The sequence below is a fragment of the Pleurodeles waltl genome, chromosome 8, assembly GCF_031143425.1.
Source record: "Pleurodeles waltl isolate 20211129_DDA chromosome 8, aPleWal1.hap1.20221129, whole genome shotgun sequence".
Lineage (NCBI taxonomy): Eukaryota > Metazoa > Chordata > Amphibia > Caudata > Salamandridae > Pleurodeles > Pleurodeles waltl.
The window spans coordinates 1,358,041,293-1,358,054,314 of NC_090447.1; the positions used below are offsets into that span (position 1 = coordinate 1,358,041,293).

Genomic DNA, 13,022 nt, shown 5'->3' on the forward strand with positions numbered 1-13,022 from the left:
CTTGAATGCACGATCTAGTACGTCCTAATTATCACTTTCATGGGTTATGCCTATCCAACTGCTTACATGGTCTACCTGAATGCTGTATACACCTGGTTTGTCATGTGGTACCGGTGTTATGTTCTGTACATTTGTCCATCTTCACATTTCTTGTGGTACTGGGACCAACCCCTGAGGGGTAGAGCAGTTCTATACATAGCCTTGAAATAAAGGCACAAATATAACAAAAGCTTGGTAGCAATCAAGGAGCATACACAAACGTTTTAGTTTGGTTGATATAAATTCACAGAACACTAAAGTCCTACTGTTAAAAAATAACCTCATTAGTATTTACAGCAGGTAAAATGTTTATTCCGTCAACATCAGAACAGAAAAAAGTTTCTAAATGCATAGGTAAGGTTCAGTATTAACAGGCAAACCCCACAGGACTTGAGTGTCTCAGTTATAGGTATGTAAGATTGTGTATTGTGTAAGATTTTTACTCCATATAGTCAAAGAGGTTCGCGATGCAATGTGCAAACAATCAGGTGGGCAACTACACTGATCCTTCAGCAAAAATGTTGCAAAACTACAATACCAGCTAAGCACTTACCCCAGCATAAGGATTCCCAAAAGAGGTTGTGAAGCTCCACATGATAATCTTGCAATTTCTTGGTCTAGATAATTTTATTGAAATGCACTCAACAAGAGAATATAGTCTACGTCAATCTAAGTCCTAAATAAACCAGAAATATGTCACTGCATTATTAACAGGATTAGGATTTGATTTACAAGCTATTTAATCCAGGGTTCAATTCACTGGCCAACCTGATTGTATGTTAAATAGATAAGATAACACTCAGAGGTTACTGCTCCTCTTTTGAATGTTTCTGTAAGAGGTCTGTTTGAACCAATTTGGTTTGTTCCTGTGAGCAAGGAAAACTGTGTTCCATCATTGTGAAGAGCGAGGAGGATTAGGACCTTTCCACTGGGTGGTAATCTGCTGGGTAGAAACTGCTATCAATAGATTAAGTAGTTTTGATTTGTCTAGGATATAGTTAGGGGATGAGGACAGGAGGAGAAGGTCCTTAGAGGAAGATCATTGTTTGGCAATACAATTGAAGTTCTGTCTTTAGATAATTTGTTCCAGACGGTAGTCAATTTAGGACAAAATAACAGCATGTGCTTGAAGATAGAATAATCACCTTGGCAACACCTGCATTGATCATTGTTCGGAAAACAGACTTAGCTACATGTTTACTAAGCAGAATGTTAGCAAAAGTAGTCCATAACTCAAGTAGGTTTGTTTTTTGTGGGTTGAGATAGATGCCTTAACTTTTTTTTTTATATGCTACGGAGGTTGAAGGAAGAGGTCAGTTGTTGGCTGAATTGTAGCCAGGTATTTGCAAGAAGTTAAGACTTGGTACCTTCATGAGGATAACGCTTTGAAGACCATTTTGTGCGAACTGCTGATAATTCTTCTCTACTTTGTTTACCAAGTTGTTGCATTGTTGGGAGTCTACGGAAGCACAAAGGGGTGCCTTGTTCATGTAGCTGGTTCATATTTCTGGATACAGTTGTACATTCACATTTTCCAGAATGGTGTGGTCTAGTAAGTTATAAGATGATGTTAAACCAAAAAGTTATTTAGGCATTCTGCTTTAGTGATCGTTGATGGTTTGTGATATTGCATGATCATTTTCTTTGTTGATAAATGGTTGGCAAAGGAGGAATAGGCTCTTCCACTGAAAAAGACGGTAACAAAGGACATTGGATAGATGGAGAAAGTAAGTAGAGCTACATGGGAAGTAGTAAAATTTGGAAAGTTAACAACCCATCTCTACCCCTCCAATGTGTTTTCTTAATTTGAGATTGTTTTGCCAGATTTTCAGTCTCAGCCCTTCTGGAGAAAGAAACGGATTGAGCCAGTGGTTCCCAACATTTTGACTTCTGTGGACCCCCACTTTAATTACTGAAACCTGGGGAACCTCATTGAATCAATATTAGAATCTGTGGACCCCCTGCTGAGTTGTTACTGGAAGCTGGGGACCCTGTCCTAAACACTGCCCACGATTTGAAACGCAAAACGTTACACAAAAAATACAGATACAAGCATTCAAACGCGTACACAAACGATAACATTTTATTTAATTTACAAATATAAATACCAAAAAAAAAAAAATGGTTGGACCTGTTCTAAATTTAATTGAAGCCACACATCGTCCATACTATTGTCTGTTTGATGCACCCCTGCACTGCTCCCACAATCAGTCTGAGGATACTAATGTATTATTTTTTGCTCCAATTTCAAATTCCTTAACATATGCAGTATGTTTTGAAATTTGTAAATGTACGTTTAGTCACTTTGTTTATAGACCTTTTTAAATCTGGTATTTAATTTTTTAAGTAGTCACAAACCCCATGAGGAAGTTTTGAGGCTTTGTGGGCTCCCCGGACCACAGGTTGGGAACATGGTCTCCTTTACAAAAAAAAATAGAAGGAATAGGTTTACGAGAGATTGGAAGGGGACAAATTCAGTGTTGAGATGATGATCGGGGTTAGCATCATTTTTATGATGTCAAGGAAGCCTCACCAATAGAGGCTTAGAGGAGATTGACTAGAGTTTTTTTCTGTTAATTTATTTCAACACTTTCTCTGCGTTTAGGTTAGAGCAGGTATCAATGTGCTTTGAGAATCGGGTTCCCAGAGTATGTTTTCTGAGAGGGGGACCATTTGCAATTGTGGAACCCATTTTTAGACAAGCCTCGCACAGACTTTCAGTTTTGTCTTGGTTCAGTCTTTACCAAGACAATAGAGCATGCATTTCTAGTTTATTAAAGATTTTGGAGATTGAGTGTTGTGGGCTGAGCAGGAGTAAATCAACTCTGAAAGCTGACTGTTTGTATTCGCTGGACGTAGATACTTTCTATGGACTGACTCTTTTTATTTAAGACTCAAATGCTGAAATAAAACGAAGTTGGAAAAGGGGCAACCTTGTCTAGTGACTCGGAAACTTTTAGCGTTCTCCACGGGCAAGCACTGGTGCTTGGGGGTTAGCATACATGACTTTCATAAAGTTAATTAATATTTTGGGGGGGCCTTGCCTCTTAACAGCTTTAAAGAATTAGGGACATTCTGAGTGCCTTTTCAGCATCCAGTGAGATTGCCCACCAAGGACTGTGCTCCTTCATTTTCACGTGGAAGATAATGTTGGGTAAGCGATCTAGTATTGGATGCCAAAGTCCTGCTTTGAGCAAATCCTGATAAATCAGTGAGGTCCAAGGATGAGCTCAATTGACCCAACTGTGTGGTTACTGTTGTGGTTTTGCAGACTGTAACAGTAAAATGGGATTGTAGTTTTCTGTATCCTGTGGATATGTGCACTTATTGTGGATTAATATCATTCCAGCTTCTGCAAATCTTGAAAATGATTGAAAAGTTTTAAGAGTTTCTCGCTTGGTGTTTTAGGGAATGCTTGAGAGATTTCGGGTCCGATCTTGGTCAGAGCCAGGAGTTTTATTTCTATTGAGGCTATTTGTGCTTTTCAGTATTTCTTCAGTAAAATTTGCTTCTAGGAGGTGAAAAGTTCAATCGGTCCCAGTTTTGGTAAAAATGTTTTTGGTGTGAGGAACTTGTTAAAGGCTTCCAAGGGGGTATATATTTGGCTGGTGTAGAGTGACCAAGTCGGAAAAAATGCTACATGGGTTAGAGCAGTACTGCAATTGTCAGCATCATCTACAATGTGATCAGTATGTATGCTCCAACCGATTGCAGTATTCCCTAAAGAAAAAACACTTCATCATGCCATCAATAAACCTTGGTACCTGGAACAAACTATGACACACCGCAACATATTCAGGGCCAGAAAATCCCCTGAAAGATACTTTCCCAACAAACCCCCCAAAAATATTTGAAGTTACTGGGCGAAACTCTAGCTGATGCTTGGCCCTACCAATTCCACCAAACAAGAAATCATATTACTCTCTGATCCACACCACTCTGACAGGAGAATTGATCACCTCTCAGCATCTTCTCAATACCGTAAGAGAAACACACATTGTTCTGACAATGAGCCGATCTCATGCATGACTGAACGTGAATATGTAAGCAATACTCTCAGACTGAGACTGAAAACAAATCTCTTAAATAACCCAGACATCCTATGCCATCTCAAAACTTTCAAATAATTCCTTCAGCAATAATTACTCAGACAAAACAACATTATGAGGTGGGATCATGGCATAATAGAAACAGCATAAGGATCACCATAAGAATCAAAAACCAGGCTAGAGAAGATAAAACAAAAAATGAAAATTAGGTTTATCACGGACAACCAAAGCTCAACATGCAAAAAGAACTCCTAAATCGGAGAATAAAGTTTAACAAAAGAAGCACCTATGCTGCAAACCACATCCTACGCAGCAATTCATTCAGGTATGACACAGGAGGAACTCCTTGCTAAGCACCTTACATCCAAAAAGAAAAGATTGAAAATAATGACTGCAGTAGATTACTGGGACAAGCAATCTCCAGGCATATATGTACATTGTATTCACCTTTGTCTCTTTACCCAGCTGCTTCAGGTCTAGGAATTGCATGTAAATACATGCAATTTAAAGCACAGCAACATTAATTTCTTCACAATCACTCATTACCTTCCATTGCAAAGTCTCGGACTAATGCCAGAGTAAAGAGTAAAACATCATTTGATTTCCTCAATACACCTTTTACCCTGACAATCTATATGGCACATTGTATATTGGGCATTAGGCTCCTCCTACCCGTTAGCAACTACAGTGTACATCAGTGACCATGTAGGAAAACGTCTTTCTATATTAAAACAATGATGTATTTCCTTTATGTAGTGCATGGTCATCCTACTTGGGGTGTCTTGTTTGCATGATTCAGGACAGGCAAAAACAAAACAGGAGTGATCAGACAGACCACTGACTCCAGAAACAAAACTATACTCCTGCCTGGTTCCAGTAGAGTGCTCTTATAATGTATATTTCTCAGTTTGTAGGAAGATTGTGTTTGGCAGTTTCTTTGTAGCTCAGCTATGGATGGAGACTTTCTAATGAAATAAACCAATTCATTTATCTACTTGTGTGCAGCTTTCTTGCTATGCATCAACCTTTACAAAGTTCCTTCCAACTGTCAAGGCCAGCAATTAGGAATGTCATTCTCAAAATAAGAATGCCTCATTACATTAATATATTTCAACTATTAATCAAAGCTCCATTTATTGAAACATCTGAGGAATCTAATGCTGACAACAAATTTCAAAATATTCTAAATTTCCATAAGCAATGTATTCAAAAAAGTACTCACAGATGTGTGGGTTGATGTAGGGCACATTAAAGAGGGCCACAAAGCAGTCATCTTAAGTATGATTTTGATTCAAAATTAGGAAAACACCACATTTTAGTTTGGTGTTGCTTGAACTGAAAGGGAACTCATTAACATTTTTTTTTAATAGGACAGCTATGGAAATAAATGGATGGCCAAGTCAAGTTGGCTCCACAAGGATTCCCAACACACACAGTGAGCAAACATACCCAACAACATTTTTAAACTAGCATGAGCCCATACAATATGCTAAAACCGGTCTTTTAAAAATAAATTACATGGCTATCTGTGTATCCAGTGATGCATACGCAAGCGTCCTATATTTTTATATCATCCAAACACAGATATCCTCAACGAAACACTGTATTTTTGTTTCGCTGTAAGTTCCTCACTCATGCTCCAACTTGACACAGAATAATCACAAAACATGGTTTTATGGAAGACCATTACTGCTGAAAGGAAAATGTTACTTTCCTATACATTTTTGTAGCATGCTGTGCTGTAGATTGAAATGCTTTGCACACTCAAGCCATCTAGTGTTGGGTGCAGACTTTCCAAATTGTTTTACCTGAAATGCAGATCTTGGTTACAGAGCTACTCTTGATCCCTCCTCAAAACTCACACTGCACCAGGATAAGCTGCAGCTCGTTTTTTCCCCCACTTCTGGGTTCAAAAGAGCTTTCTGAGCTCTGGGAATACTGAGCAACAAAAGATCCAACTCCCAACGCCTGACACCAGAATCACCAGAGAAGACTCCGCTGGACAATGAACGCTCTGAATCAATACAGACCAGAGAGTTCCTCTCGTCACAAATGTGAATGAGAATGACTCATTGGGGTGTGCTATAAAAATATGTCCCTCTGCTGCCAGTTACCACCGAATTCACCTTCAAAATGCTCATACCACATCTTTTCAGATGAGGACATTAAGTTTGACCACAAAACCCTTTTACGAGCCTGTCTCTGCAGAGGAGTGTAAGGATCTCTGGCATGCTGTGGACCCTCAGGAAGATCCGCCATTTGAGCCCTACCCAACCCACTGGATTATTTGATGGTGTACCATGCATTCTTCCAAAGTGCAGGAGATCATCACAAAATTATACTGCTTGAGATTGAGGAGGATGATGATTATCTGGTGGAGATCATGTTAAAGACTGAGCAATGCAAGGTGCGTGCAAAACATGTGAGCCATAAATGCTACAAACATATTTATGATCCTAGTAACAGGAGCTAATATTTTACGTATATGAATCTTTTCTGTTACACAACTGTCGGGGGATAGCCTCCTATAACTCAGGTAGGCACACAGACATTTACTCTGAAGTGAGTGTGAATCAAACATTAATTCACAACATGGTTATACAAGGTACATTTTCACCTAGCAATCAGAACCCACAGTGTAAGAAAATCATTGACCATCACAATATTTACAAACATAAGTATTTGGCATACGAGATATAATGTAGCAACAAGGGAAGGCAATTATTACAATGCCCAGGTGGTCTACAAATAGAAGTGTCACTTTTTAGAATTCCTCACCTTATAATTTATACATCACCACTTACTTTAACCCAATAAAATCCCAGTCAAAAAGTTGGAATAAGTGAGGCAGATATTAACTTAAACACAAATTGCTATGAAATGCTGCTTTTTTAGCTGGTCATCAGTACTAGTTTCATTCTTCACAACACTAGCAGATTGGATAGTGATTTGTTAAAAACTCAGACCAAGACACTATTCCTGCTCCGGAACGCTTTCTGTGCCACAAACTGGTACTCAATTACTCTAGAAATAGTTGTAAAAATGTTTGGTGCTACCTCCAGTGCTACTTTCCAACTTAGGGTATACCGTAAAATATCTCAACAATGGCAAGGCAAACCGGGAGAAATAAATTGAATTCTCATTCCAGCAGCACCATTAAAGTCAGAATCACAGATAAGCACAACGTTCACTCTAACTGAATCTTCATTCATCTGGGTGAAGTGCCAACTAAAACATCCCACTTTGTTGCATGCAGATGAGATGCATGCAGAATATATCCTACAATTCTGATGAAATGTCCTCCCTTTAAGGGGGAAACTATTGTTCATAGAAGGCACACACTATAAGATGCAAATGTGGCAGTGAGTAACTACCAGAAAAAGGAAGCGATCACTTAAATTGACAATGCTTGAAGTGGGAAAATGCTCAGGCTTTCAATGTGTATACCGTCAGTTTACAATCCTTATGGGATGACCAAAGGAAGAGTGAACTCAAGTGAAAAGAAGCAAAAGGGAGCATACACATCTCCTGGTCTAACATTTTATTGCAATCAAACTCTTAAGTCTTCTGCCACTTTTCAATGTTTCAGAAAGTAAATTTCAAATATGTACTTAATCATTTTGAATTCCAAGACAGTAGCTAATATGCATAGTCCCTGCTCTTGGACACAATTAGAATTAGTTTGCCTTTTAGAGGTGAATATCCATGATGCCAAAAGCATAGTGCAGTATTCTACAATTTAGAAGGGATACAACTAGTGAATTCTGAATTTTTGGGAGCAATTTGTTATTAATAACACATCTAAACTCTGTTAAATTTATTTACTACCACAAGATTCTGAAATTGTGCTTTCTTGCAATTTCTATTGGACGCCCATCCAAATACACTAAAGATAACACTTTTAGTAACTTGAGGACATCCCCGAAAAAGAGTGCCTGCTCTATTGTTAAACGTCATTATTTAGATTCCTAGCTTGTTCTAGTGATAACAGGTAACTATATTATCATTATATTATGTTTGTGGTTGCCATTTATCAAGAAGCATGTAGTAACATTATTGATGCTCATTCTCAAGGAAAATGTTGGCATTGACATTTTTTGGCACAGCTGTATCACATGTTAAAAAAACATTTTTGAGCTAATGCCAATTTGTCTTAGGATAATAAACAAGCATATCATAATCTTAGTAATCAACTGAGTGGTACTAATGATGTACGTGACCAAGCTGCTCTTCTGTTGATCAAATTTTTCTTAACAAAAATGTAAATCAAACTAGTTTTAGACGATGGAGCCAAATATTATACAATAAAATTATTATGATTATTATATATGCACACAAAACACACACAATTAAATTTAGAAGACGGAAACCAAAACTAGTTAAATGAATGTTTACCAAAGCGTGGGTCTAGCCTTGGATCTAGCCAAGAGGTGGATTTGTTCTTATGATTAATGTAGTAAATCTCTCCATCCTGGGTCATAGCTTGCTCCCATCCATCAGGCAGGGGGCCTGCAATATGAAAGTAATTAAATCCAGTTAGGTTCTTGTATGAGCCACATAAAAATAAAAAAGGATAAGGATCTAAAAGGCTAAACTAATTGTTCATTCTCTTGGAGAAGCCATACAAGGTACCTGCGTTGATCAATTTTAATCATAATAATAAGTCACTAGAAATAAAGGCATGTTAAAAAGGAAAAGGAGAGAGTACAGAGTTGCCCATCACCACACACTACTCACTACAGCTACACTACTTAGATTAAAAGTTAGATAATGACTTAAAACACGCCGTCTATGAAGGTATTAATACCTATAGATTTTACAGTAACTAACACCAAGTAAGTAAGAAAACATATAGTGATGTCCTATCAAGAGTCATGAGGTGGAGAAGATGTTAGAAAAAAATCATTCACTTTAAGAGTTCAAAGAAATCTCAATAAGAACAAAAGAGGTTTCTCATGGACTTTTTTTAAAATCAAGTAAACAGGGTTTAAAGGTGTACGGAGGTGAAAAATGTTAGAAAATAAAACTTTCATTATTGTGACAACCTAAAACATCTGTTGTACACCGGTGAAACCTTATTGATGGAGTGTTGTGAGATATCAGAAAATGAAGACTTTTACAACTACAGATCAAATATGTGGTTACTCTCAGCGACTGTGACATTAATCCTATTAAATGAAAGAGCCAAGCAAGGAAATTCTGGAAAATAAACTTCAAGATCACCAAGCAGGCAAGCTGTTAACACGGCTGCCAAGTCTTGAGAACAGGATTGCTGCCATCAATGAGACTCGCCAAGAATGAAGGAAGAGACAAGAAGTCAGATGAATAACAACTGGTTCTAGGCTGTTGAAAGTGAGGCTGCTAATCAACTAGAGTTGATTATAACACTGGCCAATCAAATAGGTTCATTGGAATTTAAAAAAAAAATGAACAACACTAATTAAATCTAAAGCTTTCTATAAGGTGCAAACTAGCTCTCTACCCAAACTAGGTATCAAAATTCAGATGCAAACCTGTGACAATCAGTAAGGTATATAAGTTTAAACAACTGGAAGGAAACTTACTGAGATTTGAAAACCTTTTGTACTATGCTGCCGCTGCATACCTTTTACCTGTGGCCTTTACAGTGGCATAAGAATGGTAAACACTCACTCTCAACTTGCATTCATTTGATGCAAGTTATGCTCACTTTTATCTTCAACTTTCAAAGAAGCCAAATTACATAATCATAGGGATGACCTTCCCCATAAACCTTTCAATAATAGTTCTTTTCAATCCACCTCAATGACATTATCCTCCAATACCCTCAGACTTAACTTCATTGGGTGACTTAAAAAGGCTGATCAATTTGCCACTCATTCCACTTCAACCAACATTTGGACCTGGATAAGATATAGTTTCACAGTAAGATCGGTTAATCAGAATGGATTTTTAAGATGGCAAAAAAAAAAAAAGAAAATGTCCATTTCCTATACAACATCATATCTTCTCTGCTTTGTTTTTGTCGCCACAATTAATTCTTCTCCTCTCCCAACCTTTCATTTCCTCTCATTTTTTCTTCCCTCTGATTTTCATCTTTCACCTCTAGTCTTCCTTTCCATTCAATACCTCTTTATATTACTCTTATCCATGTCTTCTCCTCCCTTCCACCCCACCCCCATCCTCCTATATGTACTAAAAGAGGAGGCTCCTTTACATTTCTAGGGCAAAGGCACCACAGAAAGGGCCCTTGCCACTGCACAATGGTAATGTTGACTGAGTGCACAAGTGTTTTTTACAAGTTTAATCATAGGACCCATCTCAGGTGCAAGTGTCACTTGACAATCTGTTTTTATGTCTGATATCTTAGTGGCTGCATGCCCTGGAAGTTGGACATTTTGAGTTGTGTATGAAGAGAGCGCAAAGGGCCTGTGAGTGATTTGCAGCCCTGTAACGATCCTTTTCAAAGACGACCCTTTAGCTGCAAGATAGCACTGCCTTTGGGGTTTACATGCAAGCTTCAGAATGGAGAAGGGTTTATATCCTGTATCCACTTTACAGTAGGCATAACTGGAGTTACAAGAAAGCAAGTTGCGTCAGCAGGCTACAGTGCTGCCTGGATAACTATTTCAGCTGGCTAGCCAACCCTGAAAATTGATGAGTTCCCAGCTTTTATGCAGTCCCGCTTTGTTTATAGCCGGATCTGACCAATATCACCCAGGAGGGACCTGTGTCCTGTATCTATCACTAAATTATCACTGGGATGCATATGTTCCACACCCAAGGGAAAAGACAGTGGTCAGGCACTTCGGCCACAACAATGAGCATCCTGTGCCATGTGTTACCAAACATGGATTTTATCAGGTCAGGGTGCGGATTGCCATTACCAGGATACAGCACTGACTCCTGCTATATCAATGAGTAACAACACAGTACCAAGCCCAAGAATTGTAGTTCCCAGAGTCCAAGAAAGAGCTCACTTTGCATCATCATAGAAACCACTCCTTTACTGGCACTCCCGTTATATGATATTCTCACAACCAAAACCTACCATCATGAATGCACACAAACCACATAATCTGATGCACGTCTATATTGAGGAAACCAAATGGTTTCTTACTTGCAGAAATAGTTTTGCAGCTTGAAGAGTTTTCTGCATTCACAAGATGTGCATTATTCTGCCATTTAGTGGTTGAGTCTGGAAAGTTGTGTTCTAGTCTTATTTTTTTTTTTTTTCCTTTGGGGTGTCGTAGAACACAATTTGGTACTTCGTCCATCCTCTGTGTGACGTCAGACGGTGTCCCAAAAGTTCCTGTGCATGGCCTCCATCTTCAGATTCTTTTTTCTGCTGTTGGGTCTGGAAGCATGATGGAGGAGCTCCAAAAAGTGTTTGAAAAACAATTAAGAAAAAAAAAAGTTTGTTTGAAAAAAGAAGGAAACTTGGAAGACTATGTGGAAGGAGACAGCACGTGGAGGAGAGAGGCCTCACTGTGCCCCGTCATAGGGAATCAACCTCGTGCCCCATCAGGGGACATCACAGAAAAGCACCCATGGACCCAGTCGGGGTCACCGGAGGAGGGAATTGGACACACCACTGACAGAGAATGAAGACAGAGGTGGCAAGTAAGGGCCATGGAAAATAACCCTTTTAAGTTTTGCCCAGAGTGCCGCTGCAAGTACACAAAAAGAGACCCCCATGAGGTCTACAAACTTTGCCTGCCCAAAGACCACAAGGACTGTTAGGGCTGCAGGGAATGTGCGCCATTGACACTAAAGGTATGATGCAGGCAAGACTGGAACACTAAACCATGTCCCAGAAGCAAGAGTCACTCCAGCACCTAGGCCTCTCGAGCGGCGATGATGAGAACATGTAAGAGGCCAAAACAGCAAGAGAGAGATTCAGACATCTAAGTATTTGTGTCACTAACAGAGAATGTCCAAACACAAAAGAAGGGGGTCGACGCCCCAAAGAAAGAAAGGAAAAAAAAAGACAGACTAGAACACAACCTTCTGGACCCAACCACTAGATGGCGGAATAATGCATATAATGTGAATCCAGAAAAGGATTCACACCTGCTGCAGAACTATCACTATCATAGCAGATAGCACACTCCAAACTGACCACCATATTCTCACCCATTACACCCACACACACACTTGTTTGAGACATTAGACATCTCACTTGGATTTCTTGCTGCTTCACCTATCCATCCATGCAGCCACTCATTTGATACCAATGTGAGCAAAAACCCACACGTCTCTGCAAAAATAAATATCCATCTGCCGCCCCACTAACTGATCATTCATTCACTCTCATCCATCTTCCAGAGTTTGTCACCTCAGTTTAGCAGTTCAATTACTCATCGTCATCCACAGACTAACTGTTCTCACCAATCTATCAACCCACCTGAATTCTGTGCTAACCTTTTGATCCACACACCTATACATACCCTTATACATTGTCTGTTCACTTTTCAATCTATATACCCACTCATTCGCCTCCCAAATCACCTTTCCTCCACAATATATATCTTCCCTTCAAAAATCACTCTAACACAATTCAGTCACCCACAACACTGCTCTATCCATGCAATCACCTGCTATGCATGCATTTACTCTTCACGCAACCTACTCCTAGATAAAGTAATCCATCCCCTCACATATCCACTGACTAATGCATTTATGAACCCATTAATCTACAATACCACTTGTCGCCTCTCACTCACCTAGTCAGCTACACATCCATCCATCCACCCATCCTGTAAGGAACCTATGTAGCCATCTACGTCACCAATCAATTAACACATGTCCGCCTAATGCTGGAACTGCAGCTTTCACACAGTGCATCTGAGATGGCCACTGGAAGTGGTAGCCATAGTCTGAGCTAGCTATTGAAAACTAGATACAATTCTAGATTAGGCTTTGTGTACACAACACAAAAATGCAGATGAAGCA

General features: G+C 39.1%; 1 protein-coding gene across 4 annotated transcripts in view; it reads right to left on the minus strand.

The window, feature by feature from the left end:
• Positions 1 to 13,022, minus strand: part of YAP1 (Yes1 associated transcriptional regulator) — a 223,449-nt gene that overhangs the window by 115,393 nt on the left and 95,034 nt on the right. For 2 of the 4 annotated variants that reach the window (XM_069202373.1, XM_069202372.1), the window contains exon 4: positions 8,484 to 8,597. The exons of the other annotated variants lie outside the window; for them this stretch is intronic. In XM_069202373.1, the coding sequence (XP_069058474.1) occupies positions 8,484 to 8,597 (114 nt within the window). The remainder of the gene's footprint in view (positions 1 to 8,483; positions 8,598 to 13,022) is intronic. 4 annotated transcript variants of the gene reach the window in all.